Source organism: Phyllopteryx taeniolatus, chromosome 10 (assembly GCF_024500385.1).
Source record: "Phyllopteryx taeniolatus isolate TA_2022b chromosome 10, UOR_Ptae_1.2, whole genome shotgun sequence".
NCBI classification, from domain to species: domain Eukaryota; kingdom Metazoa; phylum Chordata; class Actinopteri; order Syngnathiformes; family Syngnathidae; genus Phyllopteryx; species Phyllopteryx taeniolatus.
In genome coordinates, this window is record NC_084511.1 from 13,789,704 (window position 1) to 13,808,713 (window position 19,010).

The following is a 19,010-nucleotide window of genomic DNA, read 5'->3' on the forward strand; positions in this document are numbered from 1 at the left end:
CCCATCCAGGAAACGACAACATCCTGCTGCCGCAGCTACTCCAGAATGGAACTTAAGTTTGATGCAAATAGACAAGGACTCACAAACACACATTGTTTTAGTCCAAGTATAGTTATATATTTTTATTCTCATTTCTTTTCAGAAGTTCTCAACAAGAGAGTGAAAGCTGACCTAAGGCAGGAGGCCTGAATTGCATAAACATACTTTTTATTTCAATAGATTCCAAAACACAAACATCCCAATCTGCCAATGGATATGCAATAATGCATCCGAATAATGGTAACTTTGATAATTAGGTATCATTTATAAAAAGTGTTGCAGTTCAAATGCACCTTGGCACAAACCATATTTTTTTTAAATCTTAAATATCCATGAGGGCAGTGTGATACAATGCTGCAGTTTACAATGTAAACAAAATTCTGACCATGATTTCAATGTGAACAATGCCAGCATTCTGAAACTCTCACAGATTGTGCAACAGACACAGAATTGTCATATTAAAGTTACATACCAATGGGAGAGGAAAACAACAAAAAAATATCAAGCATGCAGTACTTCATTTAAATCTTAACATCACAAAGCAATTACAACTAATGAATATGACAGCAGTTTCTCACAATTAACATTTCAACTTAAAATGGACCCAAACAAATCTTATGGAAGCTCTTGAGAGTGTCCAGATAACATTTGTTGGAGTGTGCCTCTGTGTTTGCCAATGCATCCATGCTGGGTATTGTTGACAATGCTTCATGCAAGATAAAGAGATGAGTCTCGACTAAATCTAGTCCACACTTGCTTGGCAAGATGCCACTGAGAAAAGTAAAGCAAGGATTGCAGCAGTGAACACCCACTGTCGGGCATCCAACGTCAGTAGCAGCCATCTTTCCAGGATTCATCTGAGATTTTAGCCATGCCCAACGACCTGTTAATAAAATCCAGTCTTTATTCCCTTTGCTCACAGTATTTGGAGGGTCAGCAAACTACATTTTATGATAACTGTCAACAATATGATGAAATCATAGGCAAAATATTAAACTTTGCAATTGAATTTAAACACTAAGTAGAGTTGAATGCTTGTTTAGAAGTATGGTAATTACTTTATTACATTCATATACGTATGTTACCGACCAACACCCAAAACAAAGAGGCGGAACTTTTAAAATCAAACACCACACAAGTTGTACAAGACGGAGTTCAACCAAAACATTCTGGAATTGGCACAGAAGTCAAACGGTCATCATGTAACAAGAATTCATCGAGAAACTTCAGCTCATGGAGCAACAGGTGTGTTTTGCGTTCTCTTTGGCTTTTTTGTTTTAATGCCACCTCAGAAGTTTACCAGTAATGACAAAGTTAATCAGTGTGATGACTACAGAACAAGAACAGATTTACTATAGCGTAATATGAGCAACGGTAATTAAATGTCAATTTTAATTAATTATTCATTAATTTTACCAAGCAGATGGCATGTTGAATATACAACTTAATAGATCAGAATCATCTTTATTTGCCAAGTATGTCCAAAAAACACACAAGGAATTTGTCTCCGGTAGTTGGAGCCGCTCTAGTACGACAACAGACAGTCAATTGACAGAGAACACTTTTGAGACATAAAGACATTGACAGAAAGAACAGTCACTGAGCAATAAAGGGTTGCTAGTTGTCTGGTAATGCCGGTACATTTTGGTACATGCCGGTAGATAAAACAATAGCTCAACCTCTATCGAAATGTGAAACAATTCCAGCAATGTCTGTAGAGTAGAATATAGGTGACAATATTACTCAAACACATTCCTGTTCTCTTACATGTCTGTCAGCTGCATTCAAAGGTTGTGTAGTTTTACTTTATTTGACTTTTATTTTACTATACAGAGGACAGCTTCTCTATATGTATGGCAGTTGGGGATGGTAAAATGTTACTTAAAACATTTTAGTGTCACAAAGGTTTTATGATGGCAACAGTTAGAGTCTGGAACAAATATATTTTAAAAAACTGGGAAACACTGTTTTGAAATTAGAGTATCATTATGAAACAGATTATATTGAATTTAAGTATTTCATAGCGCTTACCTCCTGGCCGGCTGTGATAGTTTACTTCTGGTAGGTGCAGACTGTCCTCGGTCTACAGCAGTCCGCCCAGCGCCAGTGGAGGCTCTCCCTGGTATGTAGGGTCCGCCACTAGCAGAGCCAATGGGCTGGACCCGGCGAGCCCCTGAAGCAGGAGGTGCTTGGATAACAGGCAGACCTCTGGAAGGCTGACGAGATGCCATGGACCCCACAGGGGTGACCGCTTTCACCGGAGCACGCAGAGAAAGAGGTGACTGGCCATTGCTGCGCAGTCGACTACTCACTATACCTTTTAGTAAACAAGAGACAGTGCTTGTCAGTGGTGTGTTTATGACACCTTGTAGAAGTGAATACTTAAGATCGAAAAAAACCTGACTGTGGCACATAAGAGTTTCTACATTGGGACAAGCAGGTTTGATGAGCAAGGAAGTGACATTGTTGGGTAAGGAATGTTACCAAAGGCATGTCACAGAAGAGGCAACATTACCTACACCTACAATACCTAATAAGTTTCAGTATAAGAGCTGGATCAAAGTTACACAGACAATGAGAGTCTGTTAGTCTGTCTTTTCTTTTTCTGACACCATCTATTGTGGTTGTACTTTGCGATGGCATTGAAATACTAAGAAGTTTCTATTATTTTATTTTTCTAAATTTGTTACTGGGCTAACAATAATAAATTTACTCTTAATTTAGTACCACCCTGACAGTTTTGAAAAAGGCAGAATATTGAAATTTAGTTGCTCTTGAAGTGTCCTGGATGATGAAGTGTATCAGAGATGGGCAAACTTGTGTGCTGAAGGGCCACATTTGATTTAAAAAAATGGCGGCACGGTGAACGACTGGTTAGGCCATCTGCCTCACAGTTCTGGGGACCGAGGTTGAAATCCGGCTTCACCCGTGTGGAGTTTGCATGTTCGCCCCGTGCCTGTGTGGGTTTTCTCCGGTTTACTCCCACATCCCAAAAACATGCGTGGTAGGTTAATTGAGGATTCTAAAGTGCCCGTAGGTGTGAATGTGTGTGCGAATGGTTGTTTGTTTATATGTGCCCTGCGATTGGCTGGCAACCAGTTCAGGGTATACCCCCTGCAAGCAGTTAGCTGGGATATGCTCCAGCATACCTGCGACCCTTGTGAGGATAAGCGGTGTAGAAAATGGACAGACGGGCCAGGTCATTTGTAGATGAGGCAAGAAGAGTTATGTAAAATATTTTGAATAATAAAATAATTCACTCACATTTTTAATGTTATTGAAAATGAAATTAGGAAGCAGGGTGGCCAACTGGTTAGCACATCCGCCTCACAGTTTCGGGCTTCGGTCTTCATGTGTGGAGTATTCGTGGGTTTTCTCCAGGGAACTCCAGTTTCCAGCCACATTCCAAAAACACACATGAAGACTCTTTGTCCTTAGGTGTGAATGCGAGTGCGAATGGTTGTTTGTTTATGTTTGTTTAGGTGTGCCCTACAATTGGTTGGCGACCAGTTCAGGGTGCACTCTGTCTTTCCCCAGAAGTCAGCTGGGATCGGCTCCAGGCCCCAAAGGAGGATAAGCGGGATAGAAAATGATTATTATTTAATGAAGTGACTACTCTTGTTATATGTATATGTAAGTTTATGTTATACTACTTCTAACTAAATCAATTAACCAATTATTTAACGAAGAATTTGTAAAAATAAATACAAAATGAATGAATGTATTAAGTAATTTTTGGAAGAAGAATAGCTAAATCAATGCAACAAATACCGTTTTTTCACGACCATAAGTCGCACTTAAAAGTCTTAAATTTTCTCCAAATTGGACGGGGCGCTTTATAATGCGGCGCACCATATGTGTGCACCAAGTTCCAAAATCTGTAAATGTTGTGTGACTTTAATGAGCGTTCCGCTTGAATGACTGGCAGCATTCAAGCAGAAATAATTTGCCCACCGCTCGTGTATATTCTTTAGATTAATGGATAACCTGACAGAACAATACCATTGTGAGGGAAGTGTGCTATCTAAGATGACCAAAGCAAACACACACTAAAGTCCAACATACTGCTTTCGCTTTCACAGATCACAGACATATTGCTTATCAATTTTTTTCCTGATAACAAAACACACGCATTGATGGAGTCGTCATTCTAATAATTGAAACAGAGCTGTAAGTGGCAGCATGGTGTTGAAACGGAAGAGGCATTGCCTAGGGAAACAGTATCCAACAGGTAGCTGTTGTTCTGTTAGAGGAGAGGCCCAGGGAAAGGAGGGTGGGGTTACCTGAGGAAGAGGAGGGAGTCAAGTGGGACATGCGGTTGCCAGAGCTCTGGAGGTTAGCCTCCATGCTGCGGCTGTTTCTGATTGCCTCCAGGGAACGGAGGCTGGTGCGGGGGGCCAGATTTGGCATGCTATGCCTCAACTCTTCTGGAACCACAGGTTAGACAAGACATTAAGCAACAAGGTTTGGATGTGATCACCTTAACTAAAATACTATCACAGTTTTGGTCATGCTTTGAGTTGGACCAATTACCCAAATTTAACATGCCAGAAACCGTAAAGCTTCTTGCATACCCTCACTCTTGGCAAATTTGAGAAGCTCGGCACTGGGACCTTGTAGAGATCGTCTGGGTGTTCTTGTGCGAGGGGCCCCAAATCTGCTACCATGCTCCTGACCGTGGTTGGAAGTGGAGGGTGACAGACACCGAGGTGAGCCCAAGGGCGAGGGAGTGAAGCGATGGTGTTGTTGGGGCACAGGGCTGAATTCATCATCTTCATCTTCCAGGCTGTAATTGTCAAATTCCTGGTCGCTGTAGGTGCCGCCACGACGAAGCGATTGCAGGGATGTTGTAGAGCTGCGGCGAGATGCAGACGCTGAACTGGAAGCGTAATCCTGCCTCAGACCTGACATTAAAAAGATTAATTAGAGAATAATCACACATTCATGACAATTTTCTTTATTTTCCATTTAGACAAATCCCACCTATAGAGCTGGAATTTTTTCGCCCTACTTTTATTTAGTAAATGAGAAAACACACAGTTGTGCTCATATGTTTGATTACCCAGGCAGAATTTGTAAGATGGGTACAATTCTTTAAAGAAAACATGAAGGGCCAGGCGAAAGACATTTAATTTTATTCAAATTGGGATTCAAATTAAACTGTCAAGCATTTCAGAAAAGCATTATGATTAAATAAAACACAACCATTAAGAAATTAATGATGGTTGTTCTTCAGTCAGTTGTATTTAAAAAAAAAATAATAATTTTCACAAATTCTGCCAGTGTATGTACATTTATGAGCACAACTGTACATACATGCAGTCATATATACCCCCGTCATATTGGAATGAAAGTGTAGGTTACACATTTTTCATAACCTCTAGGTGGCGGTGGCACATTAGAATGAACGTGTCCACCTCTCTCATAACCTCTAGATGGCGGCATACATTTATAAAATGTGGACGTTTTTTTCCCATTTTCCCCTATACCTATGTATAATGCGCACTATTGACTTTTGATAATTTTTGGGGGAAACAAATGCCCATTATACACGGGAAATTACGGTAGGTAAGTAGCGACGAAACAGTGTGTGTGTTGTCAAGTGTGCGCAAGTGAATTCCGCAATGCTGGGGGGCATGAGGTCTGAAGCTTAACACCTGACACTTCTGCTGTTGTGTGTTAAAAGCAATGTCACTGCATGTTGTTTCATATGACAGACGAAAGCGCACACTGTAGTGCCAGGGTGTTGAAAAAGTGTCAGTCTTTTTACACTTGTGCCCTATAAATGCCAGGTCTTCTGTTCTAGCTGATGTCGCAATTTTTTGCCATCTTTACATAAAAGTAGCATCGTCAGCTCAAGTCTCTACTTACTCTCTTCTTGTAGACGAGCCATTATCTGGACATCAGTGAGATCCTGTAGCTTATAACCCATCGAGACAGAGTCATCCGAAGTACTGAGCTCACTGTCTATAGAAGACTGAGAGCTCAGTGCTGAGGGTACACCTGAGACACCTGTCAGGAGGGATGATGTATTAAAATGTGTTAGATTTAGTCATGGAAATACATAGTAAAGTGCCCCAAGGTTGTATCAAATTCAGAAGAAAAATGCCACCATGAGTGGCTTCATATAATGCTGATATTATTTGGTGGTTTATTTTTGTTTTTCGACCCGGGAAATACCCCAGGGATAGCAAAGATAAGAACTGTGACAACAGTCATAAACGCATGAACGGAACTTACTGCAGCATAGAGGGAGCGTAGTGAAGTGGTACGCACATCTCTGTCCTATCTACTCAGTCCACAATGATAATAAAATATATAAACGCACACTAGAAATGGAGCTGTGTGTGACCTTTATGCAGAGTGATTTACATCTTGCCATCATACGTCGAAACCTTCAGTAAAATGCATTGGTGAGTATTTTATTGTTTTCAATTAATGGTGGATTTATAATCGCAACAGTATGACCCTGTCAATTTTCTTTTAGGACAAACGGATTCTAAACCCGAACAAAAAAAAGAGTTTGACAAGCTTACCGGAACAGAATGTGGATGACCTCAGGGATTCATGTCAATACAGTAATTCATACTAAGACAAAGTGCACATTTCAGCCATTAACGCCTTAATGCTCTCACTGATGGAATCGTTTCACACAGTAACAGGACAATGATGAATGTTAGATCACCAGCCTTGTGCTTGTGAATTGATCACAAAAGATTACGTGCCTTTAGAATTTGTCAGACTACTGTGCTCATGACAGAGACTGATTGATGAGGTTCATTTTACCATTCATAATTAAATACTGCTAAAACAAATCAGAATGTGCTGGAAGCCTGTGTTATAGTTAAAACAAACCAGAAAAAAACACTGATTTGATGCCTGTACCCTGATTAGCAAGAATCTAGGATGTTTAGATATATTTGTATACAAAACTATAGGTGTCCTATTTGACAGAAAGGACAAACCAGGAACAACAGGCTGTGTCACAAGTCTGGGATTATATTGTTTTACCACACCAAAAGCCATGCAAAAACTGTTACTTAAAGGCTTTGACGTCATTAGCAATGTGAGAAATGCCAGGAAAACCAGGAGAGCAAATGTAACACCCATCAAGTAAAGTCAGTTATGCACATTTCATTGATGTTAGCACTGCTTAAATACCACTGTTTACCCACCAAAGTACAAATCACACATACTTTAAACAATTACTAACCATCTTCCATAGCATCCTAGCTTTACATAAAACACAGATCATCATAGTGACATGTAAACCTACACTCTAGCTAAATTTACACTGTAGAGTGGAATTTTAAAAACTCTGCCAGCCACAAATATTGCTTCACTAAGTTATTGTACGTGTGAGTAAACACTGTTCTTACTTCAGTTTTTCTAGGTTTATTTCTTCAGATATTACTTTATTATGTTAACTTGTCTACTTCCTGTTTTCTTTGTTCCCCTTCCTGACAGAGTTGTTTGAGTACTCTCACCCAGTAGTCACTTTTTTTGGGGGGGCCAGTTTAAGGACTTTGTGTTTGATTGTTGTGCATTTTAATTTCATGTTTTTGTTGTTTGTCATGAAAGTGTGTGAGTGAAGATGTCAACTAATATTATGTGCTCTATGTGCTGTCACTTATCAGTATTTCATTTCTTTTAGCATTTTAGCTTTGGTTTTTGAGTATTTTATACATGTGGCAATTGTATGAGTTGCACCAGAGATATAATTTGTATTACCCAATGTTATTAAAGAGGGTTTAAAGTGTCTTTCACTGTATAATAGTGATTTACTTATACTAAGCTTAACAATGTTAAAATGTTACTTTAGAAACTGCCTGGATAGCTATAAACGATTTGTGATGGCAGCGGTTTTGCACCCCCCTACCTTTTTTTTTTTTTAAAATAAAAACAATTAGAACAAATTTGAATTCAATCAGCATTCAAACAGACTGACATCTGAGGTCCCACTCAGGACAACTTAATTTGCCAATTCCCTAACGTTATTAACATGAAACATTTTCTGTAAATGTTCTTCCATTAATTTTTTTCTGGGTTTACTTTGACAGAGTAATAAAAAGAGTAAAGTAACCACTGATTGACTGGACATTGTGACATTGACAAGGATGAGCAATAATTTCAAGTATATGTGATCTATATTTGAACCAGTAAAACATGCAAAAAGCTCTCAAGTGGACCAATTGTTGAGTGTTTGACACGTTAGTGCATACATGACAACTGACCTACATCCCAGAAAAAATGTATGTCCGTCCCGCTGTAGTGTTGTGTAGAACATGAAGAGCACAGCGTGTTAATGTCATGCCATACCTGAGCTGCCACAGGTTAGTAGAGATTTGTTAGTTGATTTGTGGTACCCAGGAGAGATCAGGCCTGAGCCTGCCGAGCCTGCCTCTGCCGACGGGCTGCTGTACATGTTCCTCCACCGGGATGCTGTTGGGAAACAGGAAGTGATAGATAGGATGACATTGTGGAGGACATAAACAATAGAAAAGTTAAGGTGGGACAGGTGTAATGGACAACCTGAGGTTACAGGAGGGTTTAAAGTAACAAAAGAAGCGGAATGAAAACAGTGTAGCGCTCCAATTTAACCACAGGGGAAGAGCTTCTGCAGTATGATACATTCTTACAATTTTGCAGTTTCAAACAACACTATGTAATTATATATGCTCATTCCAGGATTGGGGGCAGGTGGAAGGTATTTATTGCGGGCCATGGGCTTTATTTGTACGAATAAATACAGTCCCCTCCAAAATCATTAGAACGGCAAGGTCAATTCATTGTTTTTGTTGTATACGCAAGATCAAAAGATGAATATGAGACAAAAGTTCAGATTTCCAGCTTCTATTTCATGGTATTTATATCTAGATGTGTTAAACAACTTAGGACAGAGTACCATTTGTTTGAAGTCACCCACTTTTCAAGTGACCAAATTTATTGGAACAGACATTAAATTAACTTAAAGTGAATAACATTTAGTATTTGGTGGCATAACCCTTACTTGCAATAACTGCATCAAGCCTGCGATCCATTTACGACACCAGACTGTTGCATTCTTCATTTGAAATGCTTTTCCAGGCCTTTACTGCAGCCTCTTTCAGTTTGTGTTTGTTTCTGGGGGTTTCTCCCTTCAGTCTCTTCTTCAGGAGGTAAAATGCATGCTCTATAGGGTTAAGGTCCGGTGATTGACATGGCCAGTCTAAGACCTTCCACTTTTCCCCCCTGATGAAGTCCTTTGTTGTCTTGGCAGTGTGTTTTGAGTCATTGTCTTGTTGCATGCTTCTCTTGCTTAGTTTGGATGCATTTGATTGTAAATTGCCAGAAAAAAAGGTTTTGTAGACTTCAGAATTCATTCTGCTGCTACCATCATGAGTTACATCATCAATAAAGACTTGTGAGCCCGTTCCTGTAGCAGCCATCCAAGCCATGATATTACCTCCACCATGCTTCACAGATGAGCTTGTGTGTTTTGGATCATAAGCAGATCCTTTCTCCATACTTTGGCCTTTCCATCACTTTGGCAGAGGTTTATCTTGGTCTCATCAGTTCATTAAACTTTGTTCCAAAACCCTTTGGCTCATCTCTGTACGTCTTTGCAAAATACAATCTTGACTTCCTCAGATATGAAAACACCAAAGGCATGAAAAATAGGGGGAATCTCCCGAGCCCCCGCAGATAATTTCTTTGATTTTAACATAAATTAAGCAATCTGGAAGACTCCGAAGAGTACAAGGCAAAATAAACATTTTCTTCAAGCAGAAAAACAAAAAAAAGCGGACGTGGCTGAGGACAGTATGCGGCCGTTAAAGGGGGAAGGGTGCGCGTAAATGAGGACGCTAAAGGCACGCCCCCAGTAGGTATATAGCGATCGTATGTGCATTGTGCAAAACAACATCGGTTTGGCTAAGGACCCCTGAAAATGGCACCTACGAAGAGACACGCTTACGAAGCACAGTTTAAACTGTAAGCTATTAGTTACACGGAGGAACATGGGACTCGAGCAGCCGCGAGAGAATTCAAGATCAACGAATCCATGGTTTGCAAGTGGATGAAACAGGAAAACGAGCTTCGCCAAGTCAAGAAGACGAAGCTGAGTTTGCGCGGAAACAAGGCGAGGTGCCCCGAGTTGGAAGAGCAACTCGAGCAATGGATTAATGATCAAAGAACAGCCGGGAGAAGAGTCTCTACAGTCACCATTCGACTGAGTGCAATAACTCAGAGCTTGCCATCATTCCAGGAGGCTTGACGAAGGAACTCCAACTGCTGGACATTGGTGTAAACAGGACGTTCAAAGTGAAGTTGCGAGCGGCGTGGGAGCGATGGATGACAGATGGCGAACACAGCTTTACTAAGACTAGGAGGCAGCGCCGGGCAAGTTACGCCACAATTTGTGAATGGATTGTGGATGCTTGGGCTAACGTCTCTGCTTGCACTGTTGTTCGAGCTTTCGTAAAAGCCGGCATAATTTCTGAGGAGCCGCATGGCAACGAGACTGACTCTGACAATGACGAGAGGGAACCTGGCGTGTTGGATGCAGAACTTGCCCAGCTGTTGATTTCGGATACAGAAGATGAGCACTTTGATGGATTTGTGGATGAGGATTGACCAAAAAATAACATGAGTACATTGTTAAATACTTCAATAAAGTACAACCGAACTCAGTTTTGCTCCCGCTGCCTTTTTAAAAACATTGTTTTAGCGTGCATGCATGCTACCGTATGTTTTAAGATAGCGTATGTTTTACCATGCCTGCGCCCAATAATACGGTGCACCTTATGTATGTATTAAATACAGAAATTGACCCCGTAACTGAGACTGCGCCTTTTTATACGGTGCGCCTTATGGTCGTGAAAATATGGTAATCCCAAATGTATCCTCCAGGGAAATTAAGTACAATATTTTCTGATTTTATTGGCAATTTCTGAATTTGAAGTTAGTTCAGTCTGTGTTGTGACATAATCCTTAACATCGCTCCGTCGCTGAATACATTTAACATTTACATCCGTAAACTAATTAGATAATTGTAGCCGTGTTTCCTAATTAATACAAAATGTACTAGCGGATCAACTCTTGTCGCCGGTGTTACGTGTGCTTCGCGGTTCCGCTGGGACCACAACCCGCAGCACCTCAATGCGAAAATACAAAAGACCAGTACAACAAATACGGCACGGGCTGATCTGATGAGCAAAAATGTAAGAGTAAACGTAAGAGTAGCAATAGAGGATGTCCGCTCCAGAAGTGGGTAGAGAAGCCAAACATTGTCCTCAAGTAAGAGTACTGTTACTTGACAATGTGACTCAAGTAAAAAGTAGTCCTCCAAAAAAATTACTTCAGTAAGAGTAAAAAGTACACAGTGAAATTATTTCTCAAGTACTGAGTAAATAGTAACTTCTGATTTTTTTTTTTTACCACTGCATGATCAATTAAACATTTTTTATGTGCAAATTCTGATGTTGCTGTGTGTGTGTATGCACAGTCAAAACATCTGCAATTTACTGCAGTGTTTTATCAAGTTACAACCTCAATTCCAATGAAGTTGGAACGTTGTGTTAAACAAATAAAAACAGAATACTATGATTTGCAAATCATGTTCAAACTATATTTAATTGAATACACTGCAAAGATATTTAATGTTCAAACTGATAAACTTTGTTTTTACCAAATAATCATTAACTTAGAATTTTATGGCTGCAACACATTCCAAAAAGCTGGGACAAGGTCATGTTTACCACTGTGTTAAATCACCTTTTCTTTTCACAACATTCAATAAACGTTTGGGGAACTGAGGACACTAATTGTTGAAGCTTTGTTGGTGGAATTCTTTCCCATTCTTGCTTGATGTACAGCTTCAGCTGTTCAACAATCCAGGGTCTCCGTTGTCGTATTTTAAGTTTCATAATGCGCAACACATTTTCAATGGGAGACAGGTCTGGACTGCAGGCGACCCAGTCTAGTACCCGCACTCTTTTACTACGAAGCCACGCTGTTGTAACACGTGCAGAATGTGGTTTGGCATTGTCTTGCTGAAATAAGCAGGGGCGTCCATGAAAAAAACATTGCTTGGATGCCAGCATGTTTCTCCAAAACCTGTATGTACCTTTCAGGATTAATAGTCCCTTCACAGATGTTTAAATTACCCATGCCATTGACGCGAACACAGCCCCCATTACCATCACAGATGCTGGCTTTGCGTCCATAACAGTCCGGATGGTTCTTTTCCTCTTTGGCCCGGAGGACACGACGTCCCCAATTTCCAAAAACAATTTGAAATGTGCACTCGTCGGACCACAGAACACTTTTCCACTTATACACACACATATATACACACACACACATAAAGCATACGTAATGTATCATAGAATAGTATAATAGACTTTCCGATATGAAGCTGTTGAAAAAAACTTTTTTAAACACGCGAGAAAAAAAATGTAAAAATTGTCAAAGTTTTTGGACATCAGCCAGCTAATATATTGATATTTGATGCTCATGTATCCAGGTTTCAAGTTACGTGGGAGCCAATGAGCCAAGCTCAAACAAAACAATACAGGAAGTCCTCGAGTTACAACGCACTCGACCTACGACGTTTCGACTTTACGTCGCCCGTGCCTCGTCCGCCATTTTGTCCCAGCACCATAGTGTTTCTGCTTAGCTAGTGCATGTCTGTGTTTGTGCGCCGGGAGTATCTTTGCCTTTTTTGCCCTCCTTTTTTCACACTCTCAGCAGTAATGGTAAGTACAGCATCTTATTTTTTTATTTTAATGTATTTTAGTTCCTTTATACGAAGTGTTAACCTTTCCTGCTACGGTCACCTGACCGTGGTCGGGAGACGCAGGGGTTAACTCCCTTCTCTCGTTGCACAGCTGAGGTGGGTGGCGGCAACAATAAAGGCATGAAGCACCGATTTGCTGTTTTAATGGCTTAATTCGCTCCTCTGCACATTCAACGTCAACGTGTCCTCTGCTAATCGCTACTCTTCCCCGGTTGCCATCACTACACTTGCTAATGTACACACTCGAACCGGCGCGCAGTCCTTCCTCCTTCACAGTCCCGCCGGACGACGCCTGCGCAGTCCCGTCTCACTCACACATTGACGCACACGCCCACACACACACCGAGCTTGCTGTCACAATCACATGGGACAATACCCGTAACAGAAGTATTTCGCCGTAAATTTAACTTTAACGTTGAAATCCGACTTACGCGGAAATTCGTGTTACGTCGCCACCGTAGGAACGGAACTCGTTCGTAAATCAAGGACTTCCTGTATCAATATTTTGTTCCACCTCTAATAAATGGTATGTTAAAATGTATCGCGTGAAACACATACTCTGGTCCAAACGGTTGATTAGGGTCCGACATGCCTTCTCTGTCTCTGGGCTGCGGTGGTCCAAAACCTGCCGACACCACTTCAGGGGCGACTCGGGGCCTGCCTTTGATACTTCTTTTTTAGGCGACACATACAACCTGCAAAGAAAACCCATTTTTCAAACAAGTGCAAAAAGGGTGAAAGTGAGATGGATAATACCTAGAGCAACATTAGTGTGTAGGGCATTAAACTAAATGGATCTCTGTGGCTAGTGGCTTCTTAGGCACAAAACTGATACTATACCACACAGATTTTCATAGCTTGAGGAAAATGTCAGGGAGGAAAAAACGTTCAGAAAAATTAACATGTTCACGTTTCATCTGAATTACACTAGATAAGGCTGTCTAATTGAGGCCTGGGTATTAATTCAAGAAATCTGCTCAATCAAAAAGAAAAAGCCACAGTGTTGTTTTTTTTTCATTGCTGTCACAAGTGTGCAGTTTTTTCACAGTGAAGGAAAATAGCCAGGAGCTTGGAACTGACGGGTCACATGGGCTGAACGTTTGAGGTGTGTACACAAAAGACGCGGAACAACTGGTTCAGAACCAGAATCAACCACAAATTATCTTCCCACTGGACAAACACAAAGGCAAAAATATTCCTGGTAGAATGAGCAGCAACAGAAATATTCAGGTCGCACATCCCGCTGCTTCTCTCTGTAGTGATCTCTACATGCACACAGAGCAAGGTTTAAGTACCCTGCATCATGCTTGCAATTGATTCTGCTCACCATATTAACTGCATATAGTCACATCCCCTATGGCCTCATAAATATTTTAAATAAATAGTTTAGCTCTGGTTTTAGTTGTGGTTGAGTGACCACAACTCATAGTGAAATGTCACTCATCTGAGTGACATTTCACTATGAGCTAATGTTCAGTTTTGATTGACACTGTCAAAACGGTAATAATTTAACTATAGAATAACTAGGGTTGTAGTTTGCAATGGTGCAATAATACATCACAATCATTCAAACGTGCAGTTGAACCTTCAAAGCACCTGCATTGTAGTACATCTTGGAGGTCAACCAAAATTTTAAAGAAATATACACTTCAAAAGTCACACAAAAGCATCATCATTACAGAACATCCCAGCAAATGAGACTTCAGCTCACTGAGAAATTTGAGATTTTGATTAGAATTTAGAAGTCTACCAGGATCAACACATTGTGTTCAAAATCAGCACTTCCACAGGATTGTCCTATTAATACCTATGGGAGACTGTCAATCAAAAATTAGCATTACTATATTTGTCAAGGCATATACAGTATTTTGATACAGTTATTGGATCTCGGATTGTTCATGTATCTAATTTAATCACAATGTAATCCAACTCTAGTCTCTGCGCGAGCATATTGGTTTGCTTGGGAAGTACACGGTACATAAAGAACATGTAGCAATATTATCCATTATTTGAAAATAATAATATTGTTCTGCACTGCCAACCATGAGTTCAAGTACCTCGGTGTAATGATTGCCCCCCCGCATTCCCCAGAGCTTGGACGGCCTCCTTTCGCGCCAATGTTTCTGTCCCAGTTGCAGTCTGGTCACAGTAGGGGCTCTGCGTCACATGCTGCGCAATCCCACCCAAAGCAGTTTATCCATGCGGCAGCAGCCAGGCCAGCTCAGATTATGTTCCTACCAGGATTACTGGGTATTTTGGCTATGATGCACCTCTAAAGCACATATGGTATGGCTAATGATGAAATAAGAAATGAATGGACTGACTGGCTGGCTGTTAAGGAGCTAAACTGGCAGCTTTTAGCGGGTTTTTTTTTCCTTTCCCATTGCTACTTTGGGAAATATGATGTACGTTCAAACTGAACACCAGAAATTATCAAATAAAAATCTGACCTACAGTCAAAACAAAGTAAAGCACAAAGCCAAGCATTGGAAGTAATTAATATTGCATTAAGATATGATGCTTTAAAGGTCTCTTTCAAATACCTAACTTTTATTGAACCCTACAAATTTAATTTACAGTCGTATTTTACAAGATTCCTACTTTTATAAATGTTTTATTTTTCAAACTATACCTCAATATATCGTCACTGTTCAACAAAAAGCATAAATATTTTCAAAAACTATACCCATGGCTTTGAGAAAAACGTTTTCTCATATAATTTTTTTATGTGTGGGTGGGTGTGTGTGTGTCTATACCTGTATATAGGGTTGGGCATCGATAATAGAGAACAGATTGGAACCGGGACAAACATTCCGGTTCTCCCAGAATCATTCAAATTTTAAAATGTTGGTTCCCAGTTTCGATGCCTACAGTCCGCTGACCCCGAAGAAGAAAGTGGCGAAAGCCAACGAAGAAGAACGCACACAAAGACGTGCGTGTGCCCAATGGCGGTGGCGAACAAAAGTGTTTCTTAACTTTGTTAAAATAAATGACCAGGAATTGGAATTAGATTATATTGTGCAAAGGGGCCTTTCGCGAAGTGTAGAAGTCTGACGTGCTCCCTCCCGCTCCGAGCCTCAGCCGACACCGCGCAGAACTTTAGTGAGGTCGGATGGGTGAGCGTGAAACAATAAAATACTGTCTATGCCAACATTGAGGCCGCTAACAAGTTAAACGGCGGCGGTGCACTCTTGCACTAATTGTTTTTAAGCAACGTAAGAGCTGATGATAGACACAAAAATAAAATATTAATTATTTTACCATACTGGAAAGAAAGTAGAAACAGTTACATTACAAGCTTAACATTGAGCTAAAACTTCACCAAAGGCCAAATTTTACATCACAATGAATTGGGACAAAATTCACATCCACTAACCTTGTGCCTCATCAGTGGGTAGGTAAAGGAATCAACATTTTTGCATATCCTTCAAAATAAAAGGCTACATGCTTAAAACAGGAGGTTAAGTTAACACTTGCACATATAAACCATTTGACGTGATAAAACGGTCTTAAAAATAACTGATTTAACAATGCTGTATTTAACTTTTAGCTGAAATAATTAATGAATATTAAGTCAATTGGTTAAGTTACACACACATTGCCTTTTCGTTCATATGTTTGCTATTGACACTGGTTATAAAGAACCCTGAGTCAAATGTTCATTTTAGACTATGCTGTGGGCTGCTTAGCAAATTTGGACACCCCTTATTTAAACCACGCAAACTTTTTTGATGCAGCCCCCTAAAATAATCGAAATCGAGGATCGTTTGGAACCGGAATCAAAATGAGGAGCCAGAATTGGGACCGGAATCGCTCAAATTAAAACGAGATATATATCTATATATATATCTATATATCGATATATATATAGATATATAGATATACACACACACACACACACAGAGTACCTTGCCATTCAATTTCTACACAACTTGTTTTCATTGGGGTCACAGGTCACAGCACACCATATAGACAAACAAGTGGAGATTCAAATCCGGATGTTCTGGCTGAGAGAAATCCCAGTTCTACTGCCCTATAGTTAGGTGGTGTCTTATTTTGTCTTAGTTACCAAATATGGTCCCTGGCCTAAAAAGGGCAACATATAAATAATCCACTATTAATTTTTCATTCCTTTTAACTATGGGCTTAAAAACTCCATCAAAACCTGTCAGACAAGTACTAAGTCAGGGTATATCTGTTACATGTTTTCGTTATTGAGAGTTAAATTAAGTGACAGCTAACACAACAGCCTCTCGTATTTACATCTACTCAACTTACTGCTTCTGAAATCTCTCCCACCAGCTGGCTACATTTCCTTTGCTGATAAACGCCAAAGATGACTTGTGGTGTTGCTCAGCCTTATATATATATATATATATATATATATATATAACAAAGATGTTTATGTCTCAGAATTATGTAAAATACTAAATTGCCAATTTAAACATAGGTCACTTGCCCTATGGGGAGAAACTCAGTTGCAAGAGTTCAACTAAAAATGTTCATGTGACTCATCTTACTTGGATTAAGACAAACGATGAAATGTGACATTTAAGGTACTGTTTTATGTGTATGTTGAAAACATTGCTGCGATGTTGTAGTGCAGTTAATGAAACATACCAACTGTCCTCATCTTCGATTTCACCACACTCATCTTCCAAATCGAGAAGGTCCACCTCTTCCAGAGCAGATGGCTCCATCCCTGAATCGCTCTCTGCTAGTGTCTCTGACTCATAACTCCCTTGCGATGGGCTGTCCGGCGTCTGGCTTTGGCCCTGTATTGGCCCACCACTACAGGTCAATCTAAGAAAGCCGCTGCATGGACCGACATCCTCGGCTGCATCTTCGTCCTCATCCCCCTCCAACCTGTTGGTCCCCGGGAGTGGGGACATGTCGTCACTGCTGCTGAAGCTTTCCAGTGGGGGTGACAGCTCCAAGTCTCTGCTCCCCAGGTTGCCTGCTGTGCAATTTAGCCTCTTGTTGATACTGACTGCCAATGTGAGGTTGCTCTTGCTGCTGGCTCCTCGGCTGATGATGTTTTTGCTACCCCTGTTGCGCAGAGTCTCATTCTGCACCTCCAGTCGATGAACGAGTTCCTGCAACTTTCGGACCTCCTCCAGCTCCACCCCCGCTAGGTCTTGAGCTCCCTCCACTTCCTCCTCGCACCCAAGCTTGGAGCCCTCAATGAGGTCAGGGGGACTACCATTGTCAGGCCGGGGGACCAGGCTGGCGCTTTCTGGAACCACCATTTCCTCTGTTGGGAGTTACACTCTCATTAGCATTGCTACAATGAAGTCATGGTGGATTATTAACAAAACAAAGGAAACGTAAACTCGCTTTCACCTTTCTCTTGTCTGTCCCACACACAACAAATTAATCAGAACATAAATGTGTGACGAACCATCCCCAAACGAGCGACAAGTAACAAGCCAATTTCAGCGAAACGACGTTCATATTCACAAGCACGCTTACACCACATTTTGCTCGTTCAGACACTCGCAACCAAACGCGTAAAAATATAACTCTTAAAAATAATATAGCCGCATAAACCAGTATTATTGCTTTCGTCAATTAACAGAGTAGTGCAACACTAGGTGCTTAAACGTGCAAGTACTCTGGTTGATGTGAGGCAGGCTAGCATGCTATGAGCAAAACAAACGTACCGGTCAACGCTCCGTGTTGTCCTCGCGAGCCGTGACGACTGAACGTGGCCGCCACTCCGAGCTCAAACAACTCCCCCGAACAACACCAGCAGCGACCCCGTGAATCCTAACCCGGTAAATGTCCTCTTTAATGGCCGCGTAAACGCCTCGCTTGCTTTCAGTTCGTGTCCATGTTGTCGTAATGATCCCAATGGGAGTGCACCGTTTGCATTCATGTCGCTCGCGTATAACTAGCTTGTTGATGGACTTTAGTTAGCATACTGAGCAAGACCCGCAGAGCCCCTCCCCCCGAGGGTTCTCTCGCTGTTCCTGGGCGCCCCCTATTGGAGAGAAGCAATATTGGTGAATGGACAGTTATTGTGTTTTACAGCCACTTAGTGTCGCTGTTTGCTTACAGGCTTGGACCTTCCTGGAACAAGATCACAAAGAGAAATCGTGTATTGTACAGTGGTACCCTGCCTCACGTGACCACGAGCGAAATTTTACTCGTATATTAAATCAATATACCCCATTGAAATCATTTGGAATGC

The 19,010-nt window shown here is 40.9% G+C and overlaps 1 protein-coding gene across 2 annotated transcripts; it reads right to left on the reverse strand.

Annotated features, from left to right (window-relative positions):
* Positions 1-107: 107 nt before the first annotated feature.
* Positions 108-18,760, reverse strand: zgc:66447 (SLAIN motif-containing protein-like). 2 transcript variants are annotated; one of them, XM_061788258.1, is made up of 9 exons: positions 18,481-18,760; positions 17,438-18,071; positions 13,376-13,512; positions 8,359-8,481; positions 5,911-6,051; positions 4,614-4,943; positions 4,323-4,463; positions 2,071-2,356; positions 108-922 (listed from the first exon to the last, which is right to left on the reverse strand). In XM_061788258.1, the coding sequence occupies exons 2-9, from the start codon at positions 18,064-18,066 to the stop codon at positions 868-870; spliced, it is 1,842 nt and encodes a 613-aa protein (XP_061644242.1). In that variant the 5' UTR covers positions 18,067-18,071; positions 18,481-18,760; the 3' UTR covers positions 108-867. The 2 variants fall into 2 exon arrangements, with proteins under 2 accessions (XP_061644242.1, XP_061644241.1); XM_061788257.1 differs by having other exon boundaries at positions 4,323-4,466; positions 18,481-18,757.
* Positions 18,761-19,010: the final 250 nt, after the last annotated feature.

Bases quoted from the DNA above. Each gene is read 5' to 3' on its own strand.
- zgc:66447 (XM_061788257.1), bottom strand. From the start codon at position 18,066: ATGGTGGTTCCAGAAAGCGCCAGCCTGGTCCCCCGGCCTGACAATGGT. The intron at 4,944-5,910 runs GTAAGTAGAGAC...TTTTAATGTCAG, and splicing joins GGCTCGTCTACAAGAAGAGA to GTCTGAGGCAGGATTACGCT. The intron at 4,467-4,613 runs GTATGCAAGAAG...CTGTGGTTCCAG, and splicing joins CAAATTTGCCAAGAGTGAGG to AAGAGTTGAGGCATAGCATG.